At 35.6% G+C, this 25624-nt stretch overlaps 1 protein-coding gene across 1 annotated transcript in view; it reads right to left on the bottom strand.

The window, feature by feature from the left end:
• The window catches only part of DTWD2 (DTW domain containing 2), a 115323-nt gene that overhangs the window by 58038 nt on the left and 31661 nt on the right, over window positions 1–25624 (bottom strand). Inside the window, exons 3-4 of the mRNA XM_047731588.1 lie at window positions 23297–23391; window positions 20454–20646 (exon numbers count right to left, since the gene is read on the bottom strand). Coding sequence (XP_047587544.1) covers window positions 20454–20646; window positions 23297–23391 — 288 coding nt within the window. The remainder of the gene's footprint in view (window positions 1–20453; window positions 20647–23296; window positions 23392–25624) is intronic.

The following is a 25624-nucleotide window of genomic DNA, read 5'->3' as shown; positions in this document are numbered from 1 at the left end:
GAACATTCTTATACTTTTTAGCCTACAGACCTTAGAAATGTTTCCACTTAAAATACATTAAAAGCAAATTTAAGTTACTTATTGTCATAGGAACATCTCTAAACAAATAACTGTAAATAAAATAATGCTGTAAAACTTTGTGCAAGCTTAGCAGGCATAGTATTACTATGAAGATAATGAGGGCAAATTGCAGCAATGAACTGAAAAAAAGGATACCTCAGTTTGCAGAAAAGAAAAACTTTTATCCACCCAGGAAGCATAGTCATAATTCTGACATATGAAAAGATAAAGTATTTTGCCTTATTAAGATGGACTGGATAACAGAGTTAATAGATTATAAGCAAAAACCAGTGATGGAAAAAATACTCAAAGGATCTCAAAATCGTTATCACTACCCAAGTATTTTTTCACATATATCTTACATTTCCCCCAGGATTTAACTATATTATAAAATATAATACGCAAATAAAATTAAATCTATAATTATTTATAGTAAAGATTATCAGACCTTATAATACAAGCTTATATATTTTCTAAGATATTTTGCCTGTATTTTTTGGTTTTTCTAATTTAAATTCAATTAGCCAACATACAGTACATCATTAGTTTTTGATACAGTGTTCAATAATTCATTAGTTGCGTGTAACACCCAGTGTTCACCACATCTCATGCCTGCATTTTTTTGAGAACCACATTATCAACAACCTATGACCTCTTTTAAAATTCTAAACACTGAATAAAAGGGAGGGGAGGAGTCCAAATGCCTGAGAACACACATTGCACCATAAGTATGTCCAACAATCTAACATTGTCAAATGTTAAATCATGTTTAAACACGTAAATAGTTTATGTTTAAACACACAGATATGTTTAGACACATAAATAGTAGCATAAAACAATCAAATTTGGGGAACAGCTAATTTTTGATTATACAATCCAGTTCAGTTTTCAACAATTTGATTTTCACTGAGAATCAAGCTGAAACAGAGACCAAAATGCGTATGATACAATTCTCTGTGTAAAGTTCATTATCTCGCCTAAAGTCACACCTTTTATGTAACTGGGGAAAATGCTATATGCTGGTATGCATTTACGGCAGTATACCATGTTAGTTTAAACAAAAGTGATATACTGTATCTGATTAAGATGACAACGGGCTGTAAGCTGTGTCTGGAACCTGTCAACATAAGTAGACAAGTTCTTTAAGTGTGCCCTAATTATCCATAAAGTGGATTACAAATTCAGATCATCAAGAGATCAAAATGACTTCATTAGGAATATTTATTTTTAACACAAGCTAAACTCAAAATTAAACTGCGATGGTTCACTATAATCTTAAGTTCTTATTAATGATTTATAATTATCTCCCTTTTATTATTTCTGTTTGGGGTAATTTACCATGAAACATATTCTAAGAGTTTGTCTATATGATCACATAACAATATACCTTCTCTTACCTTATGCTTTATCAATATGTATCACTGTATCCAGTGGTTCTCTTGAGAAAATAATTCATGAAAATATAATTATTTAACTTGATGAAGTTATAAACAGTGAAAAGCTGCAAATGTGCTACTTGAAATATCAGTTATCAAATGTTCAAAGGCAAAAAGAGTTTTTTAAATATATCCTTTGTATTGAACACTACCTAAAACAAAGTAGGGACTCAAAAAATATTAATAGGAGGGATGAAATATAAGTAGGTTCATCTGTGGGAATGCACAGTTAAAATATAAACCACATGAATATATGACAACTGTAACCCATTTATACTCAAATAAAGATCAAATAATAAATCATAAACTGGTAAGAGTACCCAGATTTCTAATAGACCAAAACAAAAACAAAACAAAACAAAACAAAAAACATTTTCAGGTGAGACTGAGTATTTACTGTCAAACTCATAGCTATATTTAAACATTTATCATTATTTTTCTTCAACATAATTATCTCGATGGATCTTTTTCACACGTGGAGGACATATTGTTTATAGTTTAAAATGTTTCTGATCACTGGAGAGCATAAAACCAACAACTATAGTGTTTTCAATCACAATCACCTCTACAAGCATCCATTTGGTAAAAGTATGCCTGTTACTTTATATGGTAATCAACACATTATTCACAGTAGACTTAAAATCTACTAGAACTCATAAGTCCGTAATAGTTTCTGAGACATCTTCTTTGGTGTATGCACAGTTGATTGCCATATGGATCCCGAGATCTGGATTGCATGCAAAGTTGTTAATGACATCAAAGGACCAGATGCTCTAAGCTTATAAGTCGTCAAAAATTTGTTTATATCCTTTTATGCCATATAAATAGATATTTGCATCACTATATGATCTTTCTATATATTTGACATGAGACTATATCCTTTGGGTGCATCTGTATATTTTATCATACTATAATGGACACCAATTTTATTACTAATTTATCTTTACTTTCATCAAAAATATCTTTAAATTTATTATAGTAAAAACAGTACATCATAAAACTCCTTTTTTTTTTTCACCAAAAATGTGGTTACTAATCTTCACTGGCCAAAATGATAAAACCTCAGTCAGTATTCTTACAACGTAGTGGGAACAATATTGCCTAAAAGTTTTTTTTCCTGGGAAACATATGAGATAAATTTTAAATAACTTTGAAAACTAATTGCTACATAATTGGTAAGGATTATAAATGTGTTTTCGTAAGTTCAAAGAATGTTGACAACATTTCTTCTTTTCAAAAGATAGACATAAATTATGAGAGAAATGGACACTGTACATCACAGTAACTAAAGAAAAATAAACAGCCTTCATAAAACATTACTTATAAACCATAATCTAGTGGGAATACTCATCACTGTTAAGAAGTTAGAAGGATTCCAATTCTACCAAGTAAAAACTCAGCAGCACTTGAGTCTGGCTATAAAATACTTTGAGAATACCAAGTATGATCTGGTCCTCTGAAGCTTATCAGAATTTTCAAGGAAAGTGTCAGGACCACCAAATCTCTAGCTAACTATCTAAAGGAGATGGTGAACACCTCTACATGTGGTTTAAAAATTGAGTGTTACAGGGGTGCCTGGGTGGCTCAGTTGATTGAGCATTCAACTCTAGATTTTGGCTCAGGTTATGGTCTCAGCGTTGTGGGATCAAGCCCTGTTTTAGGCTCCACACTCAGCAGGGAGTCTGCTTGAGATTCTCTTTTTCCCTCTCCCTCAGCTCCTCTCCCACTCACATGCATGGCCGCTCTCTCTCTCAAGTAAGTAAATCTTTTTTAAAAAGTTGAGTAAACATCATGCACTGTCATTATGAAGACAAAAATCCCATTAAAAATAAATTTGAGGTTTCCAGAAAGTTATGTACCAAAAATTTAAAAAAATAAAAAATAATAGTAATAATAATCTCTGCCATATTTATCATCATCATAATCCCATCTATTAATGCACATTTGAAATTTAATCAAATGAAATAAAAGAGCTAAAGAGAAAAAACATTTTGCCTTAAAATGTAACATTTATATTAGATAATTTTACATACATATTAGGATGGAATTATGTCACAAAGAATACAGAATCAAAATCTATTGCCTTATTTAGGATTATAATGAACACCTTTGGATGCATACCATTAGCGTCTATATTAAATTTGGAATTACAGCAAGAATAAGTGATTCAATTAAAAAGACATTTGAAATAATAATCAATACCACTTTATACCATCACATTAGCAAAAGGTAAAATGATGACATAATACCCAGGACTGCTCAGAGTATGGGGCCATAGACACTTTCCTGGACTATTAGTGGAGATTGCTCTGCCAATATCTTCCAAAATATAAAATGTACATACTTTCTGACCCCAAATCCACTTTTAAGAGTCTAATAAAAATTCTCACACGTTCAAAAAGCTACTATGTTCAAAGATGTTCACTAAAATTTAGTACTCATACCTTAAATGTCCAGTAAAAGGAATGGTTACATAAGTTATCATACATTTGTCACAAACAAAAGATCCAAAATATGTCACATACAAAAAAAAACCCCTAGTTCCATATTTAAATTTCTCAGCCTTGCTCTTTCCTCCAAGGACCGAGTAACTAATGGAATTTCTGGTTTAACTTGGAGAACACAAGCCCTCCTAGCTAGTCATTGCCAGTGAAAGGAATCTCAGCAAGGTAAAAAAAGAGATGCTCAGGTTCATCCTGCAGAGGGCAAAACATTCGGAGTCCGAGGACCTGTCCTGATAACACACAACTGAAAGCATTCACAAGGATACAAGTCTAGTATAGAGGCTGTGAAGTTACAAATGTAATCATCACCCTGTTCTATGTTCTATTTTCTGTGATAAAACCATCCTTCAACTGCTTATTTGTAATGAAGGAGTCTCTCAAGTCATCTGGAGCCAAAGATTCCTAGCATGTCCTGGGACTAAAGCCTTTACTGAACAAATCTGTTTTTTTTTTTTTAATTGGTTGTCTTGATTGATAAGTGATTGCCCTGGTAATAGAATTTTACCTCTCATTTCTATTTCTGAAGATTTAAATACCCAGAGCACAGCTTTGTTAGCCATAAAAATTTTGGAAACTTTATCTCTTTCTTCATGCATAAATTCTTCATGCATAAAGGTAAAATAGGCTGACTTCTCCGGTAGGTTCCTTAACTTAAAAATCAACCACATGTATTTTAAAATGCATTAATTGGATTTCATCAAAATTAAGAAATTCTGCACTTCCAAAGAGACTGTCTGCTAAGCGGATGAAAAGACAAGCCACAGACTAGAAGGAAATATTTGTAAATCACATACATAATAAAGGACTTGTACCCAGAATACATAAAGAACTCTCAGACCCAAGGGCCTGCAGTGGAAGAAGGCGGGGGCGGAGGGGGGGAAGAACTCCCAGACTCATTAAGAAAACAGAGGAGCCAATTTTAAAATGGGCAAAAGATTTGATGTATACTTTACCAAAGACAGACCACAAATAAGCAGGTGAAAAGACATTAGGCATCATTAATCATCAGGTAAATGCAAAACAAAGCCACAAAAGATATCCCTATACAATTATTATAATGGCTAAAACATCAAAGACTGCCCATATCAAGTGTTATCAAGGACGTGAAGAAACTGGATCTCATAAACTACTGAAGGGATGCAAAATGGTAAAACCATTTCGGAAAGCAGTTTGATAGTTTTCCAAAACTGACCACCACCACCCCCAAATTTTTTTAAGTCTAGCGTACACCTATTACATGAATCCAAGCATCCCATTCCTAGGGGAAACCACTCAAAGAGAAAGCATACCTCCATACAAAGATTTGTAGTGATACACCAGCTATGTTATTCGTAATAGCCCAAACCTGAAAACAACCCAAAGGTCATCAACAGATGCCCACATAAACAAAGTGCACGGCGTAATAAAAAAGAATGAACACACCAAAGAGAATAAACTGCAAAATGATTAGGCCAAGTGAAAGATGTCATACCAAAAAAAAAAAAAAAAAAAAAAAAAGGTACTAATGTGTAATTATATTCATATAAGATTCTAGGAAATGCAAACTAATTGATAGTAGCGGATAGATCACCGGTTGTCTCAGGACAGGAGAAGAGGGGAATGAAGAATGACAAAAGCTCGGGCCGCCTGGGTGGCTCAGTTGTTAAGCGTCTGCCTTCAGCTCAGGTCATGATCCCAGGGTCCTGGGATCGACCCCAGTATCAGGTTCCCTGCTCAGTGGGGAACCTGCTTCTCCCTCTCCCACTTCCCCTGCTTGTGTTCCCTCTTTCACCGTGTCTCTCTCTGTCAAATAAATAAATAAAATCTTAAAAAAAAAAAAAAAGAATGACAAAGCTCGAGAAAATCTGTTAAGTGATGGACACATGTTTACTATCTTCACCCTGATGATGGTTGCACAGGTGCAAACATGTGTTAAAACTTAGCAAACTGTACACTTTAAACATGCACAGTTTATTCCATAAGAGCTACAAACCAGAATTTAAACAGGAAAAGGATGATGCCAGAACACGATGATTATGCATCTATTCACCACAATGATCCAAACAAGGAAACTGTGCTGACAATTGGTTCACAAGTCAGACGCATCGGAAGAATTATCATGCGTGCAAGATAATGCAAATGATAAAGGACAATTCAACAAACTGCCACTGGAGACTGTGTACCTGCTCTATGCCAACACAGCACAAAAAGAAAAATGCAAACAAAGAAAAACAAGGGCAGATGGCAATTGAACTACCACATCACACTCTTTTAGTATCTAAAGAAGATACCATAACAAATCGTTACAGAAAGTTATCTTGCTCTATATATTTCTTTCTTTTTTTAAGTTTTTTAAAATTTTTATTTATTTGACAGAGAGAGAGAGAGAGAGACCACAAGTAGGCAGAGAGAGAGGTGGGGGAGGCGGGGTGGGGGGCGGGGAAGCAGGCTCCCCGCTGAGAGGAGAGCCTGATGCGGGCTGGATCCCAGGACCCTGAGACCATGACCTGAGCCAAAAGCAGAGGCTTAACCCACTGAGCCACCCAGGCACCCCACTATATATGTTTCTAAAAAGAAATGCCTGAGAAACAAAAATTTCAATTTCTGTTATTACTGAACTGTTTTTGCCGTTCCTGATAAATGACTTTACAATGAAAATTCTGCCAATGTAACAATTCATAAGGAAAATGTAACTGCTGTGTTCACACCTATAAATATTTAAGATATCATATAACCTATTATTTTTTAGTTTTCAGGTAACCCCCAGCAACGGTATTTTTCCATTAATACAAAATAAAATGATACTTTGTATATTCTTCAATTGATTATCATAATATATTCATTTTAAATAAAAAGTTTTCTAAGTTAGATACACATTTTTTTTTTAAGATTTTATTTATTTATTTGTCATAGAGAGAGAAGCGAGAGTGAGCACAGGCAGACAGAGTGGCAGGCAGAGGCAGAGGGAGAAGCAGGCTCCCTGCCAAGCAAGGAGCCCGATGTGGGACTCGATCCCAGGACGCTGGGATCATGACCTGAGCCGAAGGCAGCTGCTTAACCAACTGAGCCACCCAGGCGTCCCTTAGATACACATTTTTAAGGGCATTTGCTTCTTCTAGTGACTTCCATCCTATACCACATACTATATTTTAAGTGTTAAGATGTCCAAATTATCAAGTAAAACATCTCCAATGTAATAATATTTTATGAAGAAAGGTAATAACCCTGCTTCCTTTTTCTACTTAATCCCCAAAGCTGTAAGCTAAGTTTCAAGATAGTGCTTCCAGGTAAATTAAGACTGTACTATGTTTATCTAAAGAAAATGCCCTTATGAGAATACCCATATCCCAAGCAAAGAAACTGTAAGAAATTCTAGACCAAGACCAATGCAGTAAACCCTACACCAAAAAGGGGTGGGGGGTGTTGGGCAGGAACACCACAATTATTATTAAATGTTTGTGGTTACCTAATAGATTATTGTCAATCTCTGTAAACTGTTAGCTCCATGAAGACATAGATCAGGTCTACTCTAGTCCACTAACAAAACCAAAAACAATCAGAGTAGACTGTGGAGTAGAGAAAGCATTTCAACAGATCATGTTGCACAAATGAGTTAGTGAACCAATGAATAAGTGAATAAATGAGCAAACATATAAACAATTGACAAAGAGAACACATGAGAAGACTTATTCTGGAGAAAAAAAAAATTTAGACCACAACTTTTCTGTCTTTTCAAGGATATTAAAAACGTACTTTTTGAAATAATAGGACGATAAGAGAAAAAAGGAGAAAAAATACTAAAACTATTATTTTAAAAAAAGAATAAAAATAGTATTATATTCTAAAAAGCAGAAATGAAACTGAGGAAAAAAATAAAACATGCATGAGAAAAAAAATCATTTAATTATGTCAGAAAACAATGAGACAAAGATGATCAGGAAGATGGGGAATGACCAATCTCCAACAAATGGTACTGGAAAAGCTAAAGTTGGACCCGTATTTTACACCATACACGAAAAAGAAATAAAAATGGATTCAAGATGTAAATAAGACCCAAAGCCAAAAGCCTCCTAAGAAAACAAGGGGAACAGCTTCACGACATTAGATGTGGCAAAAATTTCATGGATGTGATACCAAAAGCACAGATAACAAAAGAAGAAATGGGCAAAAAGAACTATTTGAGTAAAAAGCTGAAAAAGCTTTTCTAAATAACGATGTAATATGCATCGCATTCCCGTTTGCCTTTTCATGAGGGCATTTCTCCCTGTTAACTGACAGAGGTGTGTCTTAGCTCAGGGTGCTGTAACAAAATACCACAGATTGGCTGATGATGGTTACCATCTTTGGGAATTTCCCAGTTATGAGCCCTATATAGGAGACTTAGAGCTCAGAATTTATATCCTAGCCTTGGGAAACAACACTCTGTGAATATTTTCATGTTTCTGCTCACTCAGGGCTTTCTGAGCACAGAGCACTGGTGCCTCAGTGAAAGGACACATGAATGGTGCTCATACCTTGGAAGTTGAGTATAGACTGTTACACTGTTTATGAGCACCAAAAAAAAAATTTTTTTTTTTTGGAAGGAAACGCAAGATACTTTTAACTCTAAAAAGTTGCAAGGAGGGAAATGCAGTTAGGGGGTTACCTGGAAGGGAGGCAAAGGGAATTATTAACTACCGCTTTATTTATATTTTTTAAGATTTTATTCATTTATTTGTCAGAGAGAATGAGAGAGAGAGAGAAAGAGAGAGAGAAAGCAGGAAGTGAAGCAGGTAGAGGGAGAAGCAGGCTCCTCACGTAGCAAGAAGTCCCAGGTGGAACTCGATCCCCGGACCCTGGGATCATGACCTGAGTGGAAGGCAGATGCTTAACCGACTAAGCCACCTAGGCGTCCCTAACTATTGCTTTAACTGCCAATTTCTTTCAACAGTTAATAGTATTATATGTATTGCCACACCTATCAAGAATCATCAGTTTCCCTCTCCTCCTTTAAAGGTAGACTCTTTGACTCAAGAAATTATGTCTTTTTGTGGATTGAGTTGTCCAAAAAGTATGAACAACATGTGGGCCATAATAAAATTTTTCAATATCTCACTGACATTCAACACCTGTTACATGATAATTACCACCTAGATATGAGAAAATATGTGTAACTCTTTCTAATCTCCCTTAAGAAAGGTATATAAATATATGTAAAAGATCATATAGGCAAGTCTAATTTAAAATCACAAAAATAAAGTCTATTTAATTAATTCCCAGAGATAAATCATACTAGTGACTGAAAAACATATTGGTCTAATACTGGATGCTTACCCCAACTGCTCCCATTTTCCAAACCGGCCCTAACACTTCTTCCTCCACACACTCTCAGACAGGAGCCTCTAGATCCTTCTCTGTAATTAAGATTATAGATTAATTCTTTCATCCCCTTAATATCAACATTGTATTTGACATAGAAACTTTAAACACATATGTCAGAATTCTTTACCAGGCCTTTGCATGCTAGCTGTGTGATCTCAGGCAAGTTACTTAACATCTCTGTGTCTCAGTTTTTGCTTCTACTAAATGGAAATCATATTAAATTATCATGACAATTAAATGAGTCAATATTTGTATTTAGAAAAGTGACACATAATAACTAATACAGGAAAGTTTGGGAAATTAAATTAATGAAGAACAGAGTAAAAGCTTCTCAGCTTCTAGCATTTGGTGTCCAGAGATTCATAAGCCCTTCTCCCAAATCTGAAATCTTCTTTGACTTTTATACTTAGGGCCTCCAATCTTTTTTTAACTTGCTTCTTTTTCTGTAAGCATTTAAACAACTAGTACTCAAGAAACAAAAGAAAAAACAGATAAGTTGGACTTCACCAAAATTAAAAACTTTTTTGCATCACAGAACACAATCAAGAAAGTAGAAGAATGCCCCAGGGAAAAGAGGAAGTACTTGCAAGTCATATATCTAATATGGGGCATTCTACGAATATTTAAAAAATGCTTTACAACTCAATCATAAGAAAAACAAAATAACAAGGGGCAACTGGGTGGCTCAGTCCGTTAAGTGCCTGCATTCAGCTCAGGTCATGATCCCCGGGTCCTGGGATCAAGCCTCCCATAGGGCTCCTTGCTCATCAGGAAGTCTACTTCTCCCTGTGCCCCTGCCCTCCACTAGTGCACCCTCTCTATCTCCTTCTCTCTCAAACAAATAAATAAAATCTTAAAAAGAAAAAAAGCAAAATAGCTAATTTAAAGATCAGGAAAACACTTGAAAGCTATTTCTCCAAAAAAGATATACAAATGACCAATTAGCACATAAAAAGATGATGCTCAACATCATTAGTCACTAGGGAAACACACACACACACACACGTGTGCAAGCGTGTGTGTGCACGTGCGTGTACACACACACACACACACACACACACACACACACAAAGACATAAGTCAGGTTGGCCCAGAAATGGAGAAATTGAATCATTCAGACATTCAAGCATCACTAGAAGAAATATAAAATAGTGCATCTGCCTTGTGAAATACTTTGGCAGTTCCTCAAAAAGTTCAAACAGTTACTAAATGACCGAACAATTCTACTCTCAGGTATGTACCCAAAAGAACTGAAAAAAGGCAGACACACAAAAACCTACAGACAAATATTTATAACAGCCTCATCTCGGGTACCTGGGTGGCTCAGTGGTTTAAGCCTCTGCCCTCGACTCGGGTCATGATCCCAGGATGCTGGGATTGAGCCCCACATCAGGCTCCCTGCTAAGCAAGGAGCCTGCTTCTCCCTCTCCCTCTGCCTGTTGCTCTACCTACTTCTGCTCTCTCTCGCTCTATCAAATAAATAAATAAAAATATTTTTTTTTAAAAAAAAGGATCATCACAAGAGCCAAAAAGTGGAAACAAACAAAATGTCCATCAGCGGACTAATGATAAACAAAATGTGGTATATGCATATATTGGAATATTACTCAGCCATAAAAAAGAGTGGAATACTGACATGTGCTACAACACAGGTCAACTCTGAAATATCCGTGGTTCAGTCACAGAAGCCTGACACAAAGGCTACCTACTGTATAATTCTGTCTATAGAAAATATCCCAGTAAGTAAATCTACAGAGACAACAAACAGAGCAGTGGTTCACCTGCATTTGTGAATGGGGGAAGGAAAAAGGGGACTAACAATGGGTACAGAGCTTTTGGGGGGAAAGGAACTGAAAAACATGAAAATATTGTGGAATATGATAATGGTGACAGTTATACAACTTTGTATATATGCTAAAATCCACTGACCTGTACACTACAAAGGCCTACCTTTAAAGGTTGTGAATTACATGTCGATTTTAAAATACCTAGTGCAGCAGTGCTTCTCAAACTTTAATGTATAGAAGAATTACCCAGATGTTTTGTTAAAATATCGATCCTGAGTAATTCTAAAGTGGTACTTGATATTCTGCATGATGCCAATGCTGCTGGTCCATGAACCACACTCTGACAAGGCAGGCAGAGCACCTCCTTCCACAGTCTGCTGTTGTATACCTCTACCTAACTTATTCCACTTGAGAATAATAATGCCTTACATTTCAGGCACTACACTAGACAAATGATTTGTGATATAAAATCATAAATTTAGGTTATTGTAAAGTAAATTCAACACAATTTTTTTTTAATTAGCAAATTCTAGGAATAGCCTGAAATGCTGAATTAGAATGCAGGAGAAGCAGATTATACCCCTGGATCTCCCCATAACTGGCTGTGACTTCAGCAGAGTCATTTATTACTGGCCTTTAGCTTCCTGCCTTCTGAAATGCTAAGAATTTATTAATCTTTAAGATTCCTTCTGGGGGACACCTGGGTGGCTCAGTGCGTTAAGGCCTCTGCCTTCGGCTCAGGTCATGATTCCAGGATCCTGGGATCGAGCCCAGCAGGGAGTCTGCCTCCCCCCCCTCTCTCTGCCTGCCTCTCTGCCTACTTGTGATCTCTGTCTGTCAAATAAATAAATAAAATCCTTAAAAAAGATTCCTTCTGGTTCAGGGGCACCTGGGTGTCTCAGTCATTAAGCGTCTGCCTTCAGCTCAGGTGATATCCCAGGGTTCTGGGATCAAGTCTCACACAGGATTCCCCCCTGCTCAGGGGAGAGTCTGCTTCTCCCTCTTCCACTCCACCTGCTTGTGTTCCCTCTCTTGCTGTCTCTCTCTCTCTGCTAAATAAATAAATAAATAAATAAATAAAATCTTTTTAAAAAACAAGAATCCTTCTGGTTCAAAAATTATATTATTACCTGCCAAAGGATTTGAGAATTTCTCCCAGGAAGGCAAGTAAGTTCACAGTTAAGAACTCAATGAGGAACAGATGGAAATAGGGAAGTGATGAATTTCATGCACATATTTCTTTTTTATTTTTCTTTTTAAGTAAACTCTAGGCACAACATAGAGCATGAACTCACGACCCTGATTTCAAGAGTCATATGTTCTCTCAACTGAGCCAGGCAGCCTTCCCTCATGTAGAGATTTCTGGTAACTTTCTTTAAATTATCCTTTCACATATAGTAAGTCATAATTCCTATCAACTTATGTTCTACTACCTGGAATGATATACCCAACAGAAGCAAGTTAACTCAAGTTCCATATATAAATACAATGCCATCTACAACTTGGAGATAAGCCTCATCACCCATGAGGAGAACACAACACTCCAACACATGAGCCAGAAGAGATCCAGAGGTACAGATACAGTCTATCAAAAAACAAACAAACAAAAACATGAAAGATATTGTGAAGATCAAAAAAGATCATCGATGCATTATAAACCCCTGGCATTCTGCATTTAACATTCAACTGTTCTTACTATGCCCCAAAGATCTGGAAATTCCATGACATGAAATACTTACTTTGTTGTGTCACTAATTTAAAGCATATTTATTGAAAGACACAGTACAGAAGTCACTTAACAAACAATAAGTAAAATACGCTATTCAGACTCTGTATCTCAAAGAGGCTGCATTGTGCGCTAGTCTTCCAGAATCTTTTACAAATTACTCAATGAGATAAAAAACAAAACAAAACAAACAAACAAAAAACCTGTTTCTTTTGAAAAGGAAAAGGGTATTAAAAAAATAAGCCAACTCCCAATGCTGGTGATAGAAGTAAACAAACATGAAATTCTGGAGAGAATTAAAAGATAATCTGAAGAAAACAAAAACACTAAACTTGAAAAGGCACCTGCACTCCCATGTTCATGACAGTATTATTGACAGTAGCCAAGATATGGAAACAAACTGAGGGTCCACAGATGGATGAACGCATAAAGAAAATGATACACACATAAACAGACACATACAATACACATTATTCAGCCACTTAAAAAAGGAAATCTTGTCATTTGCAACAACATGGATAAACTTGAGGGCATTATACAAGATGAAATAAGTCAGACAGAGAAAGACAAACACCATATAACCTCACTCACAGGTTGAATCTAAAAAAATAAATAAATAAATAAACAAATGAGCTCCTAGACACAGAGAAACGATCAGTGGTTGCCAGAGGTGGAGGATGGAGGGGAAGCAAAATGGGTGAAGTGGGTCAAAAGGTACAAGCCTCCAGCAGGTAAGTCATGGAGATGTAACACAGAGCGTGGCAAATATGGTTAATAATACCATACTGTACATGTCAAAGCTGCTAAGAGAATAGATCTTAAAAGTTCTCAGGGTGTGTGCGTGGCTCAGTGGGTTGGGCCTCTGCCTTCAGCTCAGGTCATGATCTCGGGGTCCTGGGATCGAGCCCCGCATCGGGCTCTCTGTTCGGCAGGGAGCCTGCCTCCCCGTCTCTCTGCCTGACTCTCTGCCTACTCGTGGTCTCTCTCTCTCTGTCAAATAAACAAATAAAATCTTTAAAAAAAAAAAAAAAAAGGTTCTCAACACAAGAAAGAAAACACTTGACAGGTGTTAGACTTTGGTCCTTTTACAATAAACACAAATATCAAAGCATTACGTGTACAGCTGAAACTAATACAATCTTCTATATCAGTTAAAAATTTAGAGGATAATGATGAATTTGAATTAGGCAAAAGATTAGATATGTAACATAATCCAGTCCATAATAGGTCTATGTAGACACAAGAAACAGCTTTCATGAAAATGTTTTAGTCCCTGGGTTCTCCCAACAGTGTTCGGCTTATCAAGTGAGAAATACAGCTTTAGTGGAAGTTTTAAAGGCAATAGAGCAAGGATATGCAAATAACTCACTGGAAATAAGTTTATGAAGAAAGGTGGGAGCCTCTACAAACATTTCCATATTCATCTTGAATTTATTACTATCCAACATCAAGAGTCTCCTGTGTAAAATTCTTCTGAGGGAAGAGATTCACTGCCAAATTGTCTGGATATATTAGAAATCCAGATTAAGAAGAGGCCAATTTAACGGGCTTGTATTACAATTCTTTTATTCATCAGTTAAGTACAAAGTTTACAAATGGTTATTCTCTTATTTAGGGAAAAAAAGACTATATATTTTTTTCTTTCTTTTTTTTTTTTAAGATTTTATTTATTTATTTGTCAGAGAGAGAGAGAGCGAGAGTGAGCACAGGCAGATAGAGTGGCAGGCAGAGGCAGAGGGAGAAGCAGGCTCCCTGCTGAGCAAGGAGCCCGATGCGGGACTCGATCCCAGGACTCTTGGATCACGACCTGAGCCGAAGGCAGCTGCTCAACCAACTGAGCCACCCAGGCGTCCCTATATATTTTTTTCTGTAAAGAAAGCAATACCTTGGGTTTTAATGTTGATTTTTTTTCTTTCTGCCATTTTTTTCTTATGTATTTGCAGCAAAATGTTTATACTACTATAGAAAATGAATGGAGCAGCTAAACCAAGACTTAACAGCTAAGATAAATTTATGCAAAAAGCAGGTGTGTGAGTCTATGTGCACTGAGGAGATGAGAAAACTGACAAATTACATTTAGAAATAAAATCTAATTAATGTATACATTTTTTATACATCTGAAGATTTAGACAAGTACTGCATTTTCATTGTACATTTCTGTCTTTCCCTTGGTGAACAAAACCGTAAGAGAGAGTTATATTAAAATACTGCTCTACAGGGGCGCCTGGGTGGCTCAGTGGGTTAAGCCTCTGCCTTCGGCTCAGGTCATGATCTCAGGGTCCTGGGATCGAGCCCCACATCGGGCTCTCTGCTCAGCGGGGAGCCTGCTTCCTCCTCTCTCTCTGCCTGCCTCTCTGCCTACTTGTGATCTCTGTCTGTCAAATAAATAAAATCTTTAAAAAAAAAAATACTGCTCTACAGCACCAATTTTGAATGAGCCAAGAAATATATAAACAAACATGCTTTTACAAGTAAACAACTGATACATAGTGGTCTGGTTATCTATGGGTTTTTGGTCTGCCCATCCCTGCTTTTAAATAGTCCTGATAACAACACCTCACGTCCTTGGAGAAATTTCCAGATTCATGTGGACCTGTTGTCATTAGTTGTACCACCATCCTCCCACCCCCAACAATGGGACAATCCAGGATTCTGCCCTTGGAAGGAGAAATCATCTTTCTGTTAAGATAAATTAAGCCACGGGCGCCTGGGTGGCTTAGTGGGTTAAAGCCTCTGCCTTTGGCTCGGGTTATGATCCCAGGGTCCTGGGATGTAGCCCCCACATCAGGCTCTCTGCTCAACAGGGAGCCTGCTTCCTCCTCTCTCTCTGCCTGCCTCTCTGCCTACTTGTGACCTCTGTCTGTCAAATAAGTAAAATCTTAAAAAAAGAAAAAAAATTAAACCAGTAAGAGGCTAATCTGCTGCTACAGATTTCTTCCAGTAGAACAGAGGAAGTCAAAAATCAAACCAAATGCAGAGGGCAGCAATCCTCAAAAACAGAGAGAGCTGCTTGAGAACCAGATCCCAGGCAAGACAGAAGCCAATCCTACTGGTTCTCAGCTTCCTAGTGACATGACCTGTATACTTTCTTTTTTGTTCAAATTTGAGTTGAAGCTCTGTCGTTAATTACCCATGCACAATTCATGTTACTTATAACTTCACTGTACACTCACTTATTAAAGCCGGGCCCTTAGGAAAGTTTACTGCATAATAAAACAAAAATTCTTTCCAGAAAAGCTGGGGAATAGTTACTAATTAAATAAAAATCATTATATACGAATGGGAAGTTTTCCAAGAATGGGAGAATATATTAAAAATAAGCATATCTTTTTAGTGTTACAAAAGTAACAAAAAGTGAACTATAAGAGGTAGTTCAGAACTTACTATAAAATCACTACAATTATCAACATCATTTTATAGATGTCTAAAGTAAGCGTTGTTACATTCAAAAATCAATTCTCTCTTCACCTCAACTTAGCTATCTGTGAATAGGTAAGTGTATGTATACATATAAAGTGTATGTATACATATAAAACTTTTTTTTTTTTAAAGAAAGAGTAAATATACAGATTTCACTGGTTTTTGCAACAACTTCCAGAAAGTGGGTTGGTTTGTCTAACCAACCCACACTCATATATTTGGGCTATGTATTGTATGACACTCTAAAAAAGCATACGTATTATTATTCCTAAAATGACCCATATTCCCATGTATATTAAGATGAAACTATCTCAGGATATATGAGTTTTTATAAATTGTGTTGGGCTTTAAATCACTATTTTTTTTAATTTCAGGCAAAAAAAAATTTAGGAAAAGATATTTAGGAACAGACACTTTTGCTAGAGCTCTTGCTAGAGCTAGCAACATTTCAATTTCAAAAAGTAAATTTGGATACCTATTCTGTAACTCTGAAGAGGTTCAGAAAAGCATAAAATACACACAGAGAGACTGATAAGGCAATTAATGAATAATGGTAAAACTTCAGGGCATTCAGGGGACCTTTGTTATGATTCTTGAAATTTTTCTGAAAGTTTGAAGCTCTTTCAACATAAAAGTTGACAACTTAGTATCACATTGTTATATAATTACCAAGGTATTTTATAAATACATTTATTTTCTAATGGCCCATTTTTTTGGAGATTTTTCACCTTTACCTTGTTCATTTCTAAGAACTCTAAGCTTACAAAGCCTTTATCTGATTCACAGATTTCCAGAAAGCTTTCACTTTAGCTTATGGTGATATTTTCTGTCACGTAGTCAAATCTAGCTAATGTTTCTTTTAAGCACTTTATCTGATGGTCGTAATAGGCCCATTTCGAGGCTAAACAAATATCTACTTATATTTGCTTCTAGCTTAGAAAAACGAGAAAAGGAAAAAGTGATAAAAAATATATGGTATAGTAGGATGGGAAAATTATTTCATTTACCTATGTCCTTAACTGCTACTCAATTTAAAGAAGAAAATGAACTTGGTAAATTATTTATTTTAAAGTATCTTTTAATCTTTGTAATATGACTTTGTAATTCATTGCTATGGTACTCATGTAGTTACCACAAAATGAAAGATGCAGACACAGCATAAGCAAGGAAAAAAAATTCAAATATTTGCACCAAACCTATAGACATAAGACTTCCATAAATTTTCTTTGTATGTTGGACAATATCTAATTGTAATGTCAACATAAATTTTGTCTAAAATGTGCAGCAACCTAACAGTATCCCTGCCTTTTAGGAGTTGGTTCTTGTGGATCATGGCGTATTCACAAAGCCAGATAAACCTACGGAAGCTATTCTCGGTAAATGTCCTTGATGGAAGCTTCCCTTTCAGTACATTGCTCTGGTTAAGACAACAGCGTTGGCTCAAAACTAGATCGGTTAAAGACGCAGCTCTGCTCTGAAATAGCTGTGTGATCTAAAGCAAGCTACTGAACACGTCTGTGTCTCGGCCTCTTCGTGTGTTACCTAAGACAGTAATAATACTTTGGGGAAGACTTAAGCAAGTTAAGACACATAAACCACTTGGAATTATGACTGGCTCATTCAAAGCACTCAACACATCAGCTGTTTTTTACATCTGTTTTGCGTAGATGAGTCTCATCTAAAAACCGTATCCGCATTTTAATCAAAGGGAATGAAAACTACAAAGAGTTTGAGATTAGAATCTCAGAATCATGACTCCACTGTTATTCGTCACCAAGTGCATGTGTTGCTATACACACAACAGAACAGATAAATATATAACACAAAAGCTACTAGAAATGCAGAGCCAACTTCATTTAAAAGACATGAACAGAAGCTTTTCAAATACCTTTTTCAGAATCAAATACCTGATGTATGACAAAAATAAAAGTGCAAGGAAAAATTTGAGAATGTGAATTTTTTATAGTGAATTTTTTATAGTCACAAAACAGATACAAAAATTTGCCATTGACTTACCCACACAAAAATCATAAACATATTCAAAATATCGCAGGCAGTGTTCTTTTATCACAACATAACAAAATAAGAAATAAAAATAAAACAGAGACAAAAATCTTATAACACCTGAGAATTAAGAGTCATTGATAGGGCAAGTGGGTGGCTCAATAGGTTGCTTCAACTCAAGTCATGATCCCAGGATCCTGGGATTGAGTCCCACATCTGGGCTCCCTGCTCAGTGGGGAGTCTGCTTCTCCCTCTGCCCCTCCCCCCTGCTTGTGCGTGTTTACTTGCTCACTTTCTCTCAAAAATAAATAAATAAAATCTTAAAAAAAGAAAAGAAGTCATCAATAATCCATGGGTAGAAAGAAATCAAAACAAATCATATCAGTGGTATAGATATAAGAATACATCAACCCAAAACTATAAGCTACAATGAAAGTAATATTAAGAAGAAATATTACGAAGGGGGGGTGGGATGGTGTGGCTGGGTGATGGACAGGGAGAGAGTATGTGCTATGGGGAGTGCTGTGCATTGTGTAAGACTGATGAATCACAGACCTGTACCCCAAAACAAATAATACATTATATGTTAACTATTTAAAAAAAAAAAGGGGGGCGCCTGGGTGGCTCAGTGGGTTAAGCCTCTGCCTTCGGCTCTGGTCATGATCTCAGGGTCCTGGGATCGAGCCCTGCATCGGGCTCTCTGCTCAGCGGGGAGCCTGCTTCCTCCTCTCTCTCTGCCTGCCTCTCTGCCTGCTTGTGATCGCTCTCTCTGTGTCAAATAAATAAATAAATCTTTCAAAAAAAAAAATAAATAAACCTGAAGGGACACATAAGTCAAATGTAGTCTGGGACCCTTAAGAGGTCCAATCAAACCCATCCATTGTCTGATGGACCGCATTTCCAATTCGGGTTTCTTACCATTAACAAACCCAGAAAAAGAAGAAATATTACAGTCTTCTCTCCTTTTATTATTAAAGAAGGAACTCACTAATCTTACCAAAGGAAGAAAATACACAGTAAAATCTTACAAAAACAGAAAAATGAGCTGAAAGTGGTGAAAGAAACTGATCAAGATAAAAATCACAGATTAAGGAAAAAATGAAGTACAATAGCCATTAAAACAATCTAAAGGCTAATACTTTTAAAAGCTAAATAAAAGAGAAACATCTTTTGAGTATGCTCATAGGGAAAAGAGTGTGTACGAGAGTGATTAGAAAGGACAAAAGATATAATTCAGAATAAATTAAGTATTTAAGAATATATTCAGGTACATGGCAACCAATTTGTTAACTCAAGGGAAAGGAATAATTACCCCAAAAAGATAAAAGTTATTAAAAAAAAAGTTATTTAAAAACTGAACCAAACAGAAAGAGAAAGCTTGAATAATTTCCATAAGAGCTTAAAAGAAGGGTTTAAAAATTATCATTTTTAAAAAGACCAGGAACAGGTGGTTTCACCAATGAGTTCATTCTAATTTTTAAAAAGCAAGAATTCCAATATTAGTTGAACTATTCCAGGCCATAGGAAATACTAAAATCTCTCCTATTCATTTGGTGAAGTTAAGACTATCTTAGTACTCAAACCTGATAATAGAAGTATAAAAAATACATAAATTATAATTCAATGGCCTCAGATAAAGTTTCAGCAAAATATCAAGAGAATATAAAATGATCAAGTGGGGTTCATTCAATGAATACAAGAATGGCTCACTATGGGAAACGTTCCATCATCCACAAATTGAAAGATAATCTAATTATAATAACAAATGACAAAATAGTATTTCATAAAAATTAAGTCATTCCTAATAAGAAGAGGTAATTTAGTTACCATACAGAAGTATTTAAATATAACAATTCACAAAAAATTAATAGATATAGAAATATTTAATCCTTAGACTTCACCGATTAAATGTCTGAGATACTCTTACTATAACCAAATGCCTAAATTAAGGTAAAGTTTGGTGGCAGGAATTGAAAAAGATGAACAGGGTTCAAATTTTCTACATATACATAGCAAACACACATACACACATATACATATCTATGTACATGCATTCACACACATAAATATTACCAAATCCATACATAAAAAACGTATGTGTAGCTCCTCACAGAAAATATATACAACATACATAATTATACATTGGTGTTTATTCTCCGTTAAAATACTAGTTTACCTGTTTGGGGAGTCGGAACAAAGAATTCTTATAGAAAATGTCCTTAGCCTGGCTCCATGTACCATCGATGATGATGATTGTGGAAGGATAAATAGGAGACTCTAATATAAATTCTTCCAAATTAGCAGCTTCAGCCCCTGGATATAATATTAATGTATCAGACTTCCGACAAACAGCTGAAAGTTCAGGATCTCTAAAAATTTAAAAAGAAAATCCTCTGTTAGCTTGTGAGGGGGAAAAAAGAAGTTTAACTATTCTTATTGTAGTTCCTTCAAAAATACACATCAAAGCATCTTGGTACTGGAGATGTAAGAAAGAGTCAGACAGCCTCTGTCTGCAAGTAACAAAACAACCTTGAAAGGAAGGAAATAAGTTAGAGAGTCTATTAAAGACACTAAATGGCATCTTCAAACTGATTAATGGCACCTACAAAAATGTACATCAAGATCTTATTTTACAATGTCCCTTGAGATTGGGATCAAAGTGAAATGTTGTTTTTTACCACTCCTAATATACATTGTACTGAGGTTCCCAGTTATTGCAATAAAGCAAGAAAAAGAAATAAAAGGCATAAAGATCATTTGCAGGTGATAGTACTACTTCAATAGAAAGTTCTAGGGAAGCTACAAAACAATTCCAGTAAGTAGCAAATAAATTTAGAAAGTCACCTGATATAGGGTTGGTACACAAAACCCAATTGTTTTCTTATATACTAGAGGCAAAAAATTGAAGGTAAGTATTTTTTTTTAAGATTTTATTTATTTATTTGACAGAGATAACAAGTAGGCAGAGAGGCAGACAGAGAGAGAGTGGGGGAAGCAGGCTCACTGCTGAGCAGGGAGCCCGATGTGGGGCTCGATCCCAGGACCCTGGGATCATGACCTGAGCCGAAGGCAGAGGCTTTAACCCACTGAGCCACCCAGGCGCCCCTGAAGGTAAGTATTTTTAAACTCCATTTACAAAGGATACCAAAAGCAGTAGGTCTCTTCACCATTCCTGAATGGTTACATCATGTACTCTTAAAATAAAAACTTAAATTAATACCATTCAATTGCCAGATAAATAATTAACAATATCAACTGGCTTTAGTTTAAAAATCCATTAGTGAATAATAGTTTACTGACTAAGCACCATATTAGGCTCCAAAGGAAAAAAACAAACTACTTAATATAATAGATTCAAAATGGGATGAACTATTTGAAAACGCATCAAGATTCTCATCCACAACATTGGGGAGGGTTTTGCTACGGTGAGGAAAAAAAATAATAATAATAATAATTTTTTTTAAAAGAAGATTCTCATCCACAAACACGTTGGTGGAGCTGTTAGATAGCCAAATGTCAGGAATGACCCAGATAGTTTAGATACTCATCACTTTTGCAATGAAATAAACTGGATCCAAGCTGGCAGATGGATCAAGTTTGGATATACCTACATCCACCTACAAATTATAAAGAGACTTTATGTGAAAGAAATGTCACAATGTAAATGATACACACGTTCCCCATGCAAAGGGCTCTGGATCTCATGTGCATTCCCAACAAAATGACAAAATTCACACCAAGCCCAGAGCAAATCTCATCTCTGAGGGCAAGGCAAAGAAAATTTTATATGAGAAAAGTGTTCCTAAACAATAGTTACCAAGAAGGGAAAAAATGATTTTATAAAGTTCTAACATGATATTATTTTCATAATTTGAAACTAAATAATTAAGGAACCCAAAATAATAAGGGAAGAGAAAATTTTGGTCAATTCCCTGGGATGGGAGCTAGTACTAGCCTTACTTAGCATTTTCATAAGTGGACTGAAAAACAAATCCCTGTATTTTCAAAAGAAATTAAATTTTGCATCTAAAAATACACTTAACTGTGCAGGTAGGATCAAAATAATTAGTGAAGGCTTTGTGAATGGGCAGAAAAGCAAAAAAAAAAATATGCTTCAAAGATAAAAGATTTGCAGAAAAAGTTAAATATATACATAGTATTTAATATAAATTTATGATAATGGGTTATATAATAAGATCCAAGAACATTGTATGTGAAGTAAGATCCAAGAACATTATAGAACCTTCAGTGAACTTATCAACTAATGGGCTGCTGCCCCTAAAAATAGTGGGCCTCAGTCAAAGAGTTATTTTAAACATGACAGGAGAAGGCATCCTTTAAAAAAGATATGATCTGGGAAGCCTGGGTGGCTCAGTTGGTTAAATGTCTGCCTTCAGCTCAGGTCATGATCCCAGGGTCCTGGGATCAAGTCCCATATTGGGCTCCCTGCTCAGCGGGGAGTCTATTTCTCCTGGAAATGCCTGCCACTCCCCCTGCTTGTGCTCTCTCTTTCTGTCAAATAAATACATAAAATCTTTTAAAAAAATTTTTTTAAATGTGATGTGCCTATAACAAGAATACTAAATACAGTACTAGTCATCATGCCTTAGGAAAGCCTTAATGGGCTAGAATTGGATAAATATGTGTTCATTTACATAAATGTATATCATATATAATTGTTAATTTAAGAAAAGAAAGAAGAAAAAACACAACTAAATCTAATACAAATCCTCTAAAATGAAATAAACAGTACATATATGCCTTTTAGGCTCAACATATATTCTTGTAGAATTGAGATAATTCCTCTGTTTATTACATTTTGGCCTGTGTTTTCTGAGGGTGTTTTTGTTCATGTTTTGATTTGTCCTGTATTATTTTGAAGAAGAAGGCAGAACTTAAATTTTTTTTACCTCTTCCAATGTACCATGCTCTGGGTCTGATGGATAAGGTGAAAGAAAACACTTTTTAAAGATCTGTGTAGCTATGACTTATTCTCAATTTCCCTAAAAGGTAATTTACCTTTCTTCACTGAAGCGACGACCAATCTTGACTTTACACTTGTCCTGGGGGAGGCATGCTGCTAATAGGGGAACTGTCCGCAACACCTTGCTTTCCTTTAATTACAAAATTAATTAAGACATAGATTTTCACTTAGACAAACACACCTTTAAAACTCATGATGAACATGATTCATTACATGATATATAACTTCCACAAGACTTTTATTACAAATCACTGTTTAATAAAAAGAGCCACAGTTTCTCTGATTTATCAGTATTAAACATAAGTACACATTTTTATTTCACTTGGGTGTGTTTAGAGATTTACTAATCAAATAAGAAGATTACATTAATGTAAATAATAGTTAAGATTATGAAAGGTGAAATCTGCATTTAACTAAACTGAATCATTTATTCTGACAAATTTTATTTCAGTAATAATTACATTTTGTAGTACATCAACTTGAAGATAATTGCCTAAATCTTTATGTCCAGGAAAGAAGGAAGTGCTGAAAAAGAAAAAGTCATGGGGCCCATCAAACTGACACAGAAGCCAATCTTAAAGAGTTCCCAATGACCAAAATGGTACAATTTGAATAACAAAGTAAATAGCAAAGTACCTGGATTATGACCCAAAATAAAAAAATAAATAGGAGAGAAGAGATAAAATTCCTTACAGAAGAATTCCAAGTAGTAAACATAAGTACTCCCTACTCCAGGAGGTGGAGCCTAATGTCTCCTACTCACCTTAATGTGGGTTGGATTTACAGGCTATGTCCAAACAATAAAGGTTATAGAAAGGGGAAAAATAAAATAACCTTAGAGCAGAGAAATCTGGTGACCATTCCTGTAAATTCCATTAACTATCATCAGTGTTTTTTTCCAACATCCTAGCTTTCAACACTAAAAACCACCTTTCCTGTCACAAGAATTCTATCCTTTATCCTAGTATACCCAGCTGATGTGCTGCTTTGCCTGAGCCTGCCTCTTCTTGGTTATTTTAGTCTATAGTGATCAGTCACTGTCTGGCTCGTCTCCACTGGCCCGACTGGAAATTTTAAGCCTGATGTAATAAGTGCCAGGAGCCCTCTCTGAGCAGTTCACCTACATACAGACCCCTGTTACCTTTACCAGTTTATGTAACACTGTTTATATATATCCTCACAGCAAATAATGTGACCATTATGGCACATTAATACACACAGCATATTAACACACAAAAGGGTGATGTTTCATACGAATTTAGCGAAGTAACCCAAAATAAGTTTAGAGTTACATTACTTATGTTTATAACAGAAACAAAAATTATGGTAGTTAACAGTATTCAACACACACAAATACATCCTTCAGGGACATTTTTGCATTAATCTCTTTTGTCCTAGGTTTCTGAAGTGTTCATTAAAATAATATGAAAAGGTAAATCTAGAGATGCCAAGAGTAGTTAAATTAATCTACCTAAAACATGGAAAACAAAAGAGGAGAGTCAGATTTGTTGGGATTTGCAACTAAAAAGAACATGTAGAACTAGAACTAGAACTAGAACTGTGAGGAGAACGGAACCAATGTGGAGCAGCTCCTACGGAGAATGGGATGAGGAGAGGTAAGAGGAGAGGTCTGGGACAGTCTCCAATATGTCCTATTATTTTCTTCCCTCCTTACTGTCACTATGAGACTATGACACATACCACTTAAACCACGCTCCAAACTTCTACCAGCATACATATATATATATAGAATTAAATAGTGCAGTGTCAAAAGATTTATAACGTTCCCAGGTATACTCCCCACAACCACTTCCCAAAGGCAATCACTTTAACTCTCTCAACTATTTCTTCTAGTAGTTATCTCCATATTTGTATAAAACATGTGTGTCTTACTATCAATTTTAAGTATTATTTACAAACCACCATTTATTATCATCATCATCATAGCTGACTCTAATATACATTTTTCTAAGTACATTATAGAGAGATGGATAGACAAACTGATTAATTTACCGCTCGCAATAAACCAGTAAAGAAGTATATCTTTTATCATGTCCATTTTCCTAATGATGAAACTAAAGCACAGAGAAGTTAATTAACTTGCCAAGGGTTACAGTTTACAGAGCTATTAAGGCTTTACATTCAAGCAGTCTGGCTCCTGAGCCCTTATTCTTAACTAAAGGCACTGTATAAGCACAACCTCTTATGAAAAATAGGGATTTACCTTTCTTCCATCACGCCCTAACATCACATATTCTCATATTTTTAGTTAAGTCAATAAATAGTGCTTACATCACTATGGCTACATAAACGCTATTCACAAATGAAGGCCACATCGTGTCACAGAACATTTCTTCCTTATA

Source organism: Lutra lutra, chromosome 5 (genome assembly GCF_902655055.1).
Source record: "Lutra lutra chromosome 5, mLutLut1.2, whole genome shotgun sequence".
Classification (NCBI taxonomy): domain Eukaryota; kingdom Metazoa; phylum Chordata; class Mammalia; order Carnivora; family Mustelidae; genus Lutra; species Lutra lutra.
This window is presented reverse-complemented; position numbering and strand designations above follow the sequence as displayed.